The sequence below is a fragment of the Mus musculus genome, chromosome 7 (assembly GCF_000001635.26).
Source record: "Mus musculus strain C57BL/6J chromosome 7, GRCm38.p6 C57BL/6J".
In the NCBI taxonomy this organism is placed as follows: Eukaryota; Metazoa; Chordata; class Mammalia; order Rodentia; family Muridae; genus Mus; species Mus musculus.
In genome coordinates this window covers 23,920,730-23,935,818 of record NC_000073.6, presented here as the reverse complement: position 1 = coordinate 23,935,818, position 15,089 = coordinate 23,920,730, and the positions used below count along the sequence as shown (strand labels likewise).

Genomic DNA, 15,089 nt, shown 5'->3' with positions numbered 1-15,089 from the left:
AGTTTGAGGGAGTCTTGTTTGAAATTTTACTGACTTTCATAACTTTAATTATGCCCACTTAGGCTAGAGAGATGGCTCAATGGTTAAGAGTACTGACTGGTCTTCCAGAAGTCCTGAGTTCAATTTCTTTCAACCACTTGATGGCTTACAACCATCTGTAACGTAATCCTATGCCCTCTTCTTGTGTGCCTGAAGGGAGTGACAGTGCACTCATATAAATAAAATAAATAAATAAATCTTAAAAAAAAGATTATGTCTACTCAATACTATAGTTTATCTTTCTATATTCTAGGGTCCTTCTCAATTTACTTTGTCAATATTTTTAAAAAGTTTTTATTTTAGAATTATTTAATCTCCCTTTTTATGTATTTATAGACATTGAAAAAGATTTCTTTTTATTTGTGTTTGTTCACAGGAATATCTATATGCATATATATGAAGAAGCACATGTGGCCAGAAGCACTCCATTGAAGCTGAAGTAACAGATGTTTGTAACCTGCATGATGTAAGTGCTTGGATCTGAATATAAGTCCTCTGATAGAGTAGTAAGCAGTCTTAACCATCAAACTATCTTTTTAGTTCCTCTGTGAAGTTTGGAAGATATTATGAAAGGGGATTTTTCTTTACTTCATCCCCAACACAGTTAATACATGCATATAGAAATGTCTTTTCTCATTGACTTTGTATGTCACTTGTGTAATTATATTCATCAGATTGTAATATTTATCAATGGAAGGGTAACAGGTCCTCCTAAGACATGGGAAAGTAATGGGACTTTCAAGACTCTGGAAGCTTATGAAACTTTAGAGCCCTAGAGCTTTTAAAAAACTTTCAAATGTTCCTTCCCAAGGTTATGGACAGAGTCAACATTTTAATGGGAAAGATGTATGCTGGTTGATCTGCTTGCACAATAAACAGGAAACTGTATAAATGCCACTTTCATTAGTCACCTCCACGTAGTGTTTGACCTTGTGATGATTTGACTGCCTGTCAACCAACCACAGTATATGATATCTTCACCAGTAAGTGTTTATCATTCGCTTCAGTTGGTGACAAAGACCTCTGGTAATAGTGTTTGCACTGGAAGTTCCCGAGGGTACCCAGTCCATCATTTCATATGGAGGTTGGCATTGAGATTTTTATGTAGTCATATATGGCTTTTTAGATAAGCAATATCCACTTATGTTTTAAAACATTTACAATTTTGTCAAACCCTTTAAAATTAGCTTATAAATAATGGGTTGTAATATCTGTTGGTTTATATTTTTAAAAACCAACTTTAATAAGGTTTCTTAAATGCTTCAACATTCTTTTTTTTTTTTTTTTTGGTTTTTCTTTTCGAGACAGGGTTTCTCTGTGTAGTCCTAGCTGTCCTGGAACTCATTCTGTAGACCAGGCTGGCCTCGAACTCAGAAATCTGTCTGCCTCTGCCTCCCAAGTGCTGGGATTAAAGGTGTGCGCCACCACGCCCGGCTATGCTTCAACATTCTTACAACCCAGCAACTAAAGGTGTTGGAGGAAGATGGCTAACAGACAGGGAGAAGAAGGTCTGTTTAGAAGTAGTTCCCTGTAGGCAATTGCAATCTTCATTGTCTACAGACCGATCCACTAGCAAAATACCAAGTTGAATCACTAATAACAGCTCAATCCAAAAGAAACAATGAAGCTTCACTGGTTGGTATGAGTCCACCAAAGTGCCAAAAAGCAGCCAGAACATCACCAGAAGTTCTTTGTTGCATTTCTCTGTACAAAGTTACAACAAGTGAAGATCAGAGAAAAACACCAGGTGAAACAACGTCAGACTATCATCAGTGAAGACTAGCATTACCAAAGCCCCATGAAGACCAGCAAGGTGAATCAATGTCAGAGCCTCATCAGCATGAACCAGCAAGGAGACGTCCAACGAGGAGAAGCAAGGCGAACTAATCCCAAAGCATCATCACTGTTGGGTAATAGTTATAATGTTTGCAATGTCCACTCATGCATCTGCTCCAGAAAAGCTCACATGCCCCTTAACCAGGCAGCTTTCCGAAAATCGCCATGTGTTTTCAGCAAAACATGCTCTCAAGTGTCTGCAACAGCAAAACATTATCCCTCAAGATAGTTTCAAGAAAAACATGAAATTATAAACCTGGGTGTCCAACAAAACCAGAAATTTCCACTTCAATAGCCTTTAATACAATTTTAGGTTTCATTGACACCATCACAAACCCTACCTTTACTCCATGTCCTAACCTCATCCTTGTTTATATCTCATATTCACCCATTACTTATTACACACACACACACACACACACACATACACACACACACACACACACACACACACACACACACACACACACCCCTTAGAAACCTTTTGTAGTAGTAGGATTCCATATGGCATTTTCTAAGTTCTTTACTATTATTTCTTATAATTCCTTTTCTACTGTGCTCTCTCACCCTCCATCCCATTTCTTCATTCCTGTTTCATTATTCCCCTTTACTCCTTGATACCATCCATGGTCCATCTCTGTTTCCTTAGAATCTTTTAATTCCATAATTACTTTAAGCTTCTTGTTCTATGGGACTCCTATTTAAATAAGTCATCATTGGTGGGTCAGACACTGTCCTATTTCAGCCCAGGCTTCCTGCTGTGTCTGAAACTTTCATAATGAATTCTAGAACTTGCTACATGCCTGTGGGACTTTCCAAGAGTCAGATATGTTCCCCATCCCTGTTCCACAGCTTCTTCCAAAGCCCCTGTGAATGTAGAACTCCCCAAGTTCCCATAGGCCTTACCACATTTTAGGACTGTTTTTCACCCTGGTGCTATAGAAATATCGATCAACCTGAATAGCCATAAGCCTAACACAGATCAAACCTTGTTCCCATTTTAACTTCCTAGTTATTATTGAAGCCAATTCATGGTTTGGATATCTATTCTTACTATGAAGATATGGAACAGCAAAGTAGTTTTAATTGGCATTTCTGCAATAGTAAATTATATAAAACACTTTAAAAGTGATTACTAGCATTCCATAACTCTCTAAAGCTTTACTGGTGTTATTAAGATATTTATTTGGCATTTGTCTGGCTTTCTTTGTTTGTTTTGAGAGTTTTCAGCTTTCCTTTTAGAACTATCTCCATTGTATCCCACAGTGTTTTTTATTTTAAATTTTTTCATTCAGTTCTTGGAACTTTCTAATTTCATACTGAATTTCTGTATTTGTAGGCTTACCTGTGTTTTTAACTCCAGCTTTATGGATATGACTTCTATTCTTCTTCTTTATTATTATTTTTTTATTTATGTACATTCTAGCCATTGACTCACTTCCCAATCCCCTGTGCCACTGTTCCTCACCCCACTCCTAGAGGGTGCTCCCCACAACAGGCGTCCTCCTTCCCTGGGGCGACAAATCTCTCAAGGATTAGGCACATCTCCCACTCAGCTCAGAACAAGTAGACCTCTGTTATATATATGCTGGAGCTGTGTAATCAGCCTCTGTGTGCTGCCTGAATGATGGGCAGTCTCAGGGAATTCCCTGGGCTCCAGGTTAGTTGAGACTCCTGGTTTTTCTACAAGATCACCTTCCCCTTCATCTTCTTCATTCCTTCCCCAAATCCAACCACAGGAGTCAATGACTTTAGTGCAATGACTGGGTGTAAGTATCTGCATCAGTATCAGGTGCTGCTAGAGCCTCTCAGAGGACAGCCATGATAGACTCCGGTCTTCAGTCTCTTCCCATTTTTGTCTGTGCAGTTTTTTTTTTTTTTTTTTTAGACAGGAACAGTCCAGCTGGGGTATGCTGCCTGGTTTGTGGCTCAGTGTCTGAGAAATCTCAGGGGTCTGTGCTAGTTGAGACTGATTGTCATCCTATGGAATCACCCTCCTTCTCAGCTTCTTCAAGTCTTTCCCTAATTCAACCACGGGGGTCCTCGACTTCGGTCCATTGGTTGAATATAGTCATCTGCATGAGTCTCAGTCTGCTACTTTTTGAGCCTTTCAGAGGACAACAATGCTAGGCTTCTGTCTGCAAGCACACCATAGCTTCAATAATAGTGTCAGGCCTTGGAGCCTCGCTTTGAGATGGATCCCAAGTTGGGCAGGTCACTGTATCTCCTTTCCTTCAGTCTTTTATCCACATTTCCCCTGCAGATCTACTTGACAGGAACAATTCTGGGTCTGAGGGTTTTTTTTTTTCCGTGATTTTGCAACCCCATCACTCCACTTGATGCCTTTTCTTTGTACTGGAGTTGGACTCTAGAAGATGGCTATCTGGCTATCTCCACTCTTCGGAATTTCATCTACGGTCCCTCCCTTTTAGTCCAGAGTGTCTCTCAACTCCAAGTCTCTGGTACCTTCTAGAGGGTCCAGCCACCTCCCATTCACTAAGGTTGCAGATTTTCATTCATTTTTTGCAGGACCTCAGGAATTCTCTACTCTTCCCTCACCCTTAAATACCTGATCATGTTCCCCTTTTCCCTTCCTCATCTCCCTTCCAGGTCTCTCCCTCCTTCTGCCTCCAGTGATTGCTTCCTTCTCTCTCCCAAGTGGGATGAAGCATCCTCATTTGTGATCTTCATCTTATTAAACATTTTGTGTTTGGTGGATTGTATTCTGTGTATACTGTATATTTTTGGCTAATTGTATCCTGTGTATACTATATATTTTTGGCTAATATCCACTTATTAATGAGTACATACAATTACTATGTAAGTCCTTTTGAGTCTGAGTTACCGCACTCAGGATAATAATTTTAGGTCTATCCATTTGCCTTCAAAAAAATCATGATTTACTCATTCTTAATAGCCGAATACTATTCCATTGTGTAAATGAACCATATTTTCTGTGTTCATTTTTCTGTTGTGGGACATCTGGGTTGTTTACAGCTTCTGGCTATCACAGACAAGACTGCTATGAACATAGTGGAGCACATGCCCATGGGGCTTGGTGGAGCATCTTTAGGGTATATGCCCAAGAGTGGTATTGCTGGGTCTTCAGGTAGATTTACTTCCAATGCTCTGAGTCATCTCCAGATTGATTTCTAGAGTGGTTGCACCAGTTTGCAATCCCACCAGCAGTGGAGGAGTGTTTTATTTCTCTACATCCTTGCTATCATGTGCTGTCTCCTGGGATTTTGATCTTAACCTCCCTGATTGATGTAAGGCAGAATCTTGGGGATTTTAATATGCATTTCTCTGATCACCAAGGATTTTGAGAATTTCTTTAAGTCCTTCTCAGACATTTGGGATTCATCTGTTGCAAATTCTGTTTAGTCCTATACCATGTTTTTTTTTTTTTTTAATTGGGTTGCTTGGGTTTTTGGAAGTTAGCTTCTTGAGTTCTTTATATATTTTGCATATTAGCTCTCTATCAAATGTGGGGTTAGTGAAGATTTTTCCCAATCTGTGACATCTATTCTCCATAAGTGGAGGGAATCCCCATAAATACATACACATCCAATACACATAAAAAAGAAGTGCTACAATATTTCTTTGTTCACAGATGTAATTAGCACAAGTCAGATTTTGAGTTTCATCACACCAAATGCTATAAACCATTCTAGATACTTATCTTGTGGCTCTGCTGCCTTTGTGCATTCTCTGGCAACAAAACAGGTTAGATGGTTAATTTTAATCTTCTAAGAAAATAAGTTTGTGACTGAGGAAGCTACAGACAGCCACAGTGACAACTTTGCCTCCATATGATACCTCTTGTCTCCTGTCTGATTGGCAGGTGTTTGTGATGATTGGAAAGACAATTTCACCAAGGCCCAGAGTGAAGACTTTACCAAGGTCTTTCAGGAGACGATGTCCAGTGTGGATCCTGGTATCCTCCCTGGTCCTGAGACATTCAAATTCTTAAGACTCCTGAGTATAAGTTGCTTTTGTCTATTTTCCTCTTTACTTTTGATGTAATGAGCACTGCTCCAGAGAGTAGGAAGTGATGTTTTTCAATGATCGACTCTCACCTGCGTAGAGTCCAAGATAGCAAAACATACATTTACTAACTAAAATTGAATGGCATGCAATATATGTACTATTAATAAAAATTTCATCTTTGAAAACATTAATTATCACAACACTTTCTCATTTATTCAGATAGGGAAATATATAGGCATTCTGTTCTTACGCAATGTTTAAAGAATTAAGTTAGAAGGAGCAGAGAGTAAGTTTTGTCAGGATTGTATAACATATTAACCTGTTTAGGAAAAATGGGTTTCATCTGTTTTTGATCTGCCTGGAGCAGAGTGCAGTTATATATAACAGAACAGAAGTGGTGAACAACTCACTTACTGTGTCAGTCAGATTCCAACCAGAAATGTTTTCACATCAACAAATGATTATAACCTTATTCTTTTAAAATTACAGAAGTGAGCACCATGCCTTGTTAATCCAAGATGTCAAAAACATATTCATGGAATAAAGTATTTAATAGTATTAATAAAGCTATCTCTGTGTTTGGCATTTTTAGAGACTCAGGATTTCAACAATCGGAAGAACACAGAACAAGGATCCTTAGATTTTCTGAAGATCAACAGTAAGGGAGAGATAGTGGGAAAGCCTGTGACCAAAGCTTCACTCCAATGCCTCACAAATGCATGAGAATCTGTAACAAGGGCTTGAATGATGATGCAAGTAAAATTTAGAAGATAAAAGCTAACAAATGTGACCACCAGCATCAGGATAGTACTGGTTGCTCTAGTCTCAGCTTGGCCTCTGTAGTGTCGATTGGTAGTAAAGATATGCTGCATTTTATGGTGATGTCTATGGAGGAGAAGTACCATGGAGACACTGGTCCAGACCATGATGCTCATGAATGTGGCATCATAGGCAATCCTCAAGAAGAAAATGACTCTACTGTATCCAAAAGTGAAGCAGAACAACTTGCTTCTACAGTCAGTGTTATTGTCTGCTATCTGTGGACCAGTGACCTTAATTGGAATGTAGATGTTGTTTAAGACACTGAAGAACCAACAACTGTAACAAGAATACCTTGCCAAACTTGGGACACTTGCTCTGAGTATGAGTTTACCTCTATTAACAGGAACAAGAGTGACAAACTGATAAATACTCAGGACACAGGTGGAACACAAGTTTGTGCTTCTTGCCACTAGGCGAATGAAGAATTCTAATTTACATTTGAGGTCAGTTGGAGGATTTCTTGGAGCAAAAGTCATCACATTGGTTGGAAATATAGTGATGAAGAGAATCAAGATATTGGCCACAGCCATGTGGCTTAAAATCACCTGTCTGGGACTCTGTTGAGAACCAGTCAAGACTGGATAGAAATTATGGACAAACAGAAAGACATTGGCCACAGTTCCAACACCAAACTGGCAAAGCAAGAAGATCTGAAGAGCTACTTCCTCAGTGGTTTTCAGCGACTTATCAAGCGTACACATAGAGAGGGCTTTCGCAGACACTGGAGTGATGATTAGATAGGACATTGCTGTTCTCAAGACTCCAATACTGGCCAAGCTTTGCAATTGATTTGGGATAATTTCTTCTATTGATCAGTGAATAACTATTCTATCACAATACAGGAACTTTGCCTGGAGAACAATGCATGAACTAACTCAGAATAAAAATTTATACTTATTGAATTACTCTTTCCTGAAGATAAATTTTGTATTGCAACTCCATCTTTATGGTCACATTGGTCAATAACGCACATAATAACACACATTTTAACACACCATGGCCTTTGCATATTAATAAAGACATAAAAGTGACTAGTATGAGTATGTGATTCTGTCAACAGAATTCAAAATAATTTGGAGGGAGGGGAGGCTGCAAATGGGTTGTAACTTAATAAAATCACTTAATCAATAAAAATTAAAAGAAAATACAAATGCAACATGAAAAGAATACAATTACCTTATGTTTCAATAACATATTAAAGACGATGTGTATATTAATAACATGTAGGGTTACAACACAGTAACCAAGAAGGTTGTGTAACTGAATTCAGTTATAAAAATTAAGTTGTTGGATTTGAGAAAATTTTTATACTACTTATCCACACAACAACAACAACAACAACAGAAAAACCCAAATATTTCTGATAAAGCCACCTGTGTACCAATAACACAGTTCAACATAGATTAACATATATATCTTCCATTTGAATAAGAACCACTTCCTAAAAAGTTTCATTTATTCATAGTTTTCCTGATGTTAATATTTGTTCTAAAAAGTCAGGTTCCAGAGTCTTACCTGCATCATCTCTACAGTTCCTCAAAAATTATCAACACAATCACTATTATTCTCTTCACAAGCTGCTGCTTAGTCTGCATTTTACTTTTTTATATGTTTCAAAAGGAACACGAGTGCATCCATCCACCAGATAAAATTCAACATCTCATATACATTACACTGAATGCTGTGTTTTGCTGAGTGCTAATCTAGAAAATAGTCATTCCTTTGAGATGAAAGAAAAAAATTAACCTATTTGATTTAAACTTTTGTCTTCAAAAAGAAGTAATGATTCATGTTGGCTTCAGAAGACAATTTACACTGAAGAAGGGAGAAGATAATTTTAAGCATAAATCTCTGGTTGGAAGATTTTCACCTTCTGATCCATATTCAGGATGATGGTGCTCACAGTCTGAAGACCCGTTCCAGATAACAGCTCCTATAGAAGCATATGTCATAGTGTCTGTTCCATTGAGGAACTTCTCTTTGTCACTCTTAGCCTGAGAAAGAAAGCAAGAAAATTATGAATGGCTTCTTATTCTTCATGCAATACTGTGAAGGTAACCCAAAAGAGTTCAGGTTTCCACTCTCATAAAATAATAGGGTGCCTGGACATGACATCTTCCAGAGAGTTAATTATTGTGTTATTTGTGATGTCAGTGCATTTGTCTGCATATTGTCTTAAGGATACTTTCTATAAAGGAAAAATCATTTATCCCCAGAGCAAGTCTCCATTTTTACTTTCAAATGCTTAATGATGATGTCTAATAGTTCGTTAGATGTTAATGAGTACCTTAGCAGAAGTTAGGGAAGAGTTTTCATGTTTCCTTTGGGGATCTAAGTTCTGAATTAATTTTGTAGTCATATGTGAATTCGAACACACAAGGGTAAAACAAAGGGCACATTATGTTCATTTTTATGGAAAACTTCCCTCCTACTATTTTACCCTTGCAAAATTATGCTGACACCAAATCCTTCAAGAAAACTAGCAACATGTCCTTCAGATTCTGTAATTGCCCAGAAAGTTGCTTCATTCCAACTTTTCCCATGTTTGTTCCAGGGCTCATATTTATGATGAATATATTAAGTGAAGCTGGTCTTTCCCACCTGGATCCTGGGTTTATTCCCATATCCACTTGTTTTCATGTAGATTGTTACTTGATTTCTGATATACTCATGACTCTGTATCAGAAGCCTAATATAATTTGCTACTATCAAGAGACTTTGCTTTGTAAAAAAGGAATCTTGGACATACAAAGTTATGGATTGAGCAATCATTAAGAGATAAATAGATCCAACCACACTTATTACTGCTCTATGTATAATAGAAAAATAGGGACTTATTTTTTATTATCAATGATGAAAAGTAAAAACTCAAGTTATAAATATAATAACTGTATGTTGTAATCCTTTATTGATCAATATTCATATCTGCAGCAAGATTGTCTTAGGCACAGTCAATGTACATATATTGGGATGTCTGAGAAAATATATTACTGCACAATACTTTTACTAATGAAAACTACAGCATTTAGAAGGGATATATTTGGAAATAACTTGTCTTTTATTGCTAACATACCATATGTTTGCCTGGGAAAAGCATACAGCCATGATTCCAACTGAAAAATTTAAGTTGGCCAATTGACAATTACATATGGGTCAATAGCTTCATAAATGTATATATATGAATAATCTTAAAACTCAGGAATTTGTAAGAGTTATGGCAAGTTGAAAAGTAGGAAATAGAATACAGTGTTATAAAGGATTAAAAGGTGATAAGGAAACATGTAGAGATAAATTTGTGTGTGTATGTAGGACAGAAAGTAGATGAAGAAATATAGAGAGAAATAACTAACACTATCTTGAAAGAATGTACAGAAACATACTGATATTGAGGCATCCTGTAATACATTCACTTGTATGTTTCAATGAAGTTTTAATAAACTTTCCCTATATTAGTTGGACAATTCCCCAAGTAGACATCTCATGTTGAATACTGTAAACTTTTATTCCAGATTTGGTGACTTCTTTTTCTACCTGCTTGGCAATAAACTCCCAAAGCACTATCAACCCCACCCCGAAACATCATAGGCTATTACCAATAATGCAGGCAATTCTCCAAAACTAGGTGGCTAAAGACAGAAGATACTAGACACACAAAACATACAGAAATCAAACTGGAGCTTACTTTGAAGATTTGTATGCCACCCAGGTGTCCTCCAGTGATATAAGAAAGAGGCTGAAAGAATCACCTGGAAAACTTTCTTAAAAGGTGTCACATACAGTACTGGAGGAGAAAAGTAGTCAGACATTTCATCCTTCTGTTAACCCTGCCAGGTACATCAATTACTGGGTTGACGAGATATGCCTATTGATTCAAGAGTGACATAGATGTTATGGGGAAAACCAACTACTTTCTTATTCATCCTAAGGTTCTGTCATTGAGCTCGAACTCATAAATGGCACAGTTTATATTGTTTTTGTGCAGACAGGTCCTAGTAGGGAATCCAATATTAATGTTCTTCTTAATGGACAGAGAATTAAAACATTTCTTGATGAGTTATTGCTATACCTGTAGATCAGTGCATCTCTCACCCCTCATCAGAGACGCTTTTTGGATCTTAATTAACATGGGAACTCTCAACTGGTCATTGTGCAGTGATATGCGTTTGGTATGCTCACTCAGAACTATAATGAATATATCATACCTTTCCCACCAAGGCTTAAAAGTCTTCATAGAACTTGGGGTGAGTAGAATTTAACAGCCAGAGGTAGTTGATAACAACAATGAAACAATGTTTTCTGGACACTACAGGGGAGGAACAGAAATTTTTGCCCACAGGTTTTGCAAAAGAATTCAGAAGACCTGTACAAGATTAAGCCCAATCATTATTGTTAGTTATTTGTCAAAAGGATAGAAGATAGAAATTTCTGGGAAGACTAACCTGAATTGTGAAAATGCTTTCCTCAATTTACCTGTAGTAAGTCTGTAGGGCATTTTCTTTTTTTTTACCCATCCTCTTTAGCCCACCCTTGCTAATCACTTTCCTGCAGGATTGGGTGGGAGTGGGTGGGGGAACTCCTGCAAAGAAACAGGTGAGGGGTGATGGATAGTGGGTTTCCAGGGGGATGAAAACAGGGTAAGGGAATAACATTTGAAATATAAATAAAGAAAATATCCAAAAAAAAAGCATGGTATTTTCTATGGCAATTGGGAAGTGCTCAGCATGGAAGATGATCTATGATCTGGTTAGCTTATGGAAATAGGGTGACTAAGTCATGAGAAACAAGCCAGTAATCTGAGCTTCTCTTCCTACTTCAGTTGCTGAGTTTAGCTTCTTGCACAGACTTCCTTTCTTGGTGTCTCCTGATGATTGATGCAACCTGTAAATCAAGTAAACCATTCTTTCTTGGTTATTTTATTCAGGGTGCTTTTTCCAGCAAGTTAAATGAACTATGACACTAATAACATCCCAGAATAGTAGAATGGAGGCTGGCACAATCCCTTTGGTGTGTTATTGTAAGTGATTCAGTTTTTAAATGATTTGATCCCTGGCAGGTTAGCCACATAGTGGAGAAGGCCGTATTCTGACATGGAATGGATTTGATGGAAACAAGACTATCTATAGTTTGGTGGGAAGGGCTGAGACAGTAGATGTGTAAAGACTTTGATGAGTGACCTGAGTATGACCCAAAAGTGAATGAAATTCTCCAAGTTAATAACATAAAGAAGTGAAGAAAATCGGTCCATACTGCATGCCTGTAATCCTAGCATGTGAAATGTATGGTGAAAGGACATCTCAAGTTTGAAATGTGCCTGTTCTTAGTAAATGTTATGATTCCAGGCACTGCTGCACAGCAAGGTTCTTCCTCATAAAGTTGAGAAGCAATAAAATAATCTTGTTTTATGTTCTTAGAAAAGCTTACATATATAAACAATGAATGTAAGTCATACAGACAGCACTCATTTTGTGTCATTTCTCTACTCTCTCCCATATACCTCACATTGTGCTTCATGTCCTCTTTTTATTTTATTTTTATTAAAAATAGATTTTTTTCTCACACAGTATATTTTGACTAGATTTCTTCTCCCTCTTTTTTTCTCAGTTTCAAAACATTTTCCTTCCTATCCAGATCCATTGTCTTTATATCTTTCATTAGGAAAAAAAAAACAGGCTTCTAAGGGACAGTAATAATACTACAAAATATTAACAAACTCAATAAAAATATTAAAATACAATACAATAGGATAAAACAAAACCAAACACATCAAAGTTGGACAAGACTGACAATTAAAAGAAAAGGGCCCAAGAGACCAGAATGAGAGACTCACTTGTTTAAATAGTCACAAATCTCCAAACACTAAACTGGAAGCCATAATATAGGTACAGAGGGCCTGATGTAGACATGTGCAGGTCCCGTGTCTCTTCCCTCAGTCTCTGTTTTTAACTTTATGTCCCCTTTTGAAAAATTAGGCTTTGACTCGACTAGTGCTGCCAATAGGGTTATGGGTGCCTGGTCAGACACTAGGTCATTAGCAGGGTGTTATTCATAACATGAAAAAAATGACCCTCCTTCTCTTTGTGTTCAGCTAATGTCAGGTCATCCTTTATCCCTTCTTTGTTCATCCTTGTATTTTACAGTCTTCTATCATATGCAGGCATTCTCTTACTAACACATCTGAAAGTTCTGGTATGAATTTTTCCACGAATGTAAGTAGGTGCACTGAAAGCATGCCTGCTACCCTCAGAGGTCAGAGGATGGCATTGGATCCCCTGGAACTGAAGCCACCTATGTTTCTGAGCCTAAAGTGCCTGTTTGCAAAAGGAAATTTTGGATTTTCATTCAACTCCTTATTTGAAATGATTTATTTTTTATTTTATATACATTGGTTTTCTGTCTGTCTGTATGTTTTATGGGGTTTTAGATCCTCTTGAACTGGAGTTCCAGTGAGCTGCCATGTGGGTGATGGAAATTGAACCTAGGTCCTCTGGATGAGCAGACAGTGCTCTTATCCACTGGACAATTCCTCCAACCATGAAGCAGAGGTTCTGACTGCTGAGCCATCTCTACAGCCAACTCTCCAAACTCTTGGAGATAAACTCAAGGATTTAACTGTTGTGATCAAAAACAGGTTTAAATCAACCCAGATTAGACAAATATTTTGTTCCTTCATGCCACTTCCTGATATTGCCAAGGACAGATTAATACATTGATAAAACCTCATTGGTTGTAGTGTATTGACCTTTGATCTTACAAACTTTAAGATCACACATGTCACATTTTCATCTCACCATTTACATTCCCTTTATAACTCACTCAGATTTTTATAACATGGGAAGAGTATGGCTTGCATGTTAAAGCAACATTCAGCTCTCTTAACTTTTAAAAATTCTCTCCTTTTATATTACATTATGACCACAGTTTTCTCTCCCTATTTTCCTTCCAGTCTCACCCCACAACTTCCATTCTTCCCAAGATCCACTCCTCATTTTCCATTTTAAAAAAGGCAGATCCCCAACCAAACACGGCATATCAAGTTTCAATAAGGTCACACACATCCATTTATGTTAAGGTAAGGGTAGATGATGCAATGCTGTAGGAGAAAGATGTTCCTTAAATCAGGCAAGTGTCTGAGACACTCCCATTATCATTGTTAGGAGTCCCACAAGAAAACCAGACTGAATAATCAGAATACATCTACAGAGGGCCTAGGTCAGTCCTTTGCAGGCTAATAGGACTCAAGTTGCTTCTCACTTATCCATCTATGCTGGTTCTCCTCATATTATCTAGCATCTGCCTTATAAACACATCCATGATATTCCTTGTTCCACATCCAGGTAACCTGCTCTTACCTCAGCCTAGCCTCCTTTAGATAGCAGTGATCCCATGTAAACTACAGCCAGGAGGGGAGCCAGTTCCAGAAAGGCCCAGAGCTATATTAACTTTCTGGAAGCTGCCTCAGATAACAGGGAGAAAGTGAGAAGCCACCTGCACTCCAGAGCTTAAAGAAAAGCAGGAGCCAGTCTAGTTTTCATTTCATTCTACAGAAGAATGTTTAAGCAGGTTTTCAAAAGTAGAAAAGTCTGTTTGGAAAGATAGCAAACCTCTCCACAGAGGTCCTCAAGGAGATAAAACTGGGCATGGTAGAGCACTTGATAGTTGGGAGCAGGAAATCAAAGTCTGCCCTGGCAATACAGCAAGCCATAGGCCAGCTTGTACTACAAGAGACTGTCTCACAACACAAGAGATAGCAAATATGAGGGAGAGGAGTAAGGCTAGAAGATATTCAAATGTTACCAAGTGTTCTTCCAGTCCTTAAGTTCCATTATTTTGCTGACCTAAACATCATTAAAATTTGGGAGGCTTTCTTCTAGGGCCATGAAATATTTATCCTCAGATTTTTTAGTCTCATTAGACATGTCAGGCTTGTCTGTACTATCTTGTGGAGAAGGGCTTAAATCTAATAATACAAGGTGCTCCCATAACACCCATGCCACTATTGCATCATTGGGCATGCCTTACTATAGCTCACAAGCTTTGTATCTGGGTAAGACTGATGATTATTTTTTTCCTCTGCTAGTATGTATAGGACATTGCACTACTAAGAAAGCTAGGCAGTAAGGTGAAACTTCTGATGGTGTACCAGCTATATATCTTCATGTTTTATGACATAATTATGTGCTACTGTCTTGGTCACTATTCCAAATTGAGGAAGGGACACATGATCATGGCAAATCCTATAAAAGAATACATTTAAGTGATGGATGATTACGGTTTCAGTATTTAGTCTATTGTCATCATGGCATTGGGCATGGCAGCATACAGGGAGATATGGTGCTAGAGGAGTAGCTGAGAGTCCTGTTCTACATATGGATCCACAGGCAGGAGGAAGTGTGAAACACTAG

At 37.8% G+C, this 15,089-nt stretch overlaps 1 protein-coding gene across 1 annotated transcript; it reads right to left on the bottom strand.

Moving 5' to 3' along the window:
• Positions 1 to 6,461: 6,461 nt before the first annotated feature.
• On the bottom strand, positions 6,462 to 7,433 carry Vmn1r179 (vomeronasal 1 receptor 179). Its single transcript, NM_207545.1, has one exon. The coding sequence runs from the start codon at positions 7,431 to 7,433 to the stop codon at positions 6,462 to 6,464; it is 972 nt and encodes a 323-aa protein (NP_997428.1).
• Between the last annotated feature and the right edge of the window lie 7,656 nt (positions 7,434 to 15,089).

Coding starts and splice junctions, on each gene's coding strand:
- Vmn1r179 (NM_207545.1), bottom strand. CDS start 7,433: ATGTCCTATCTAATCATCACTCCAGTGTCTGCGAAAGCCCTCTCTATG.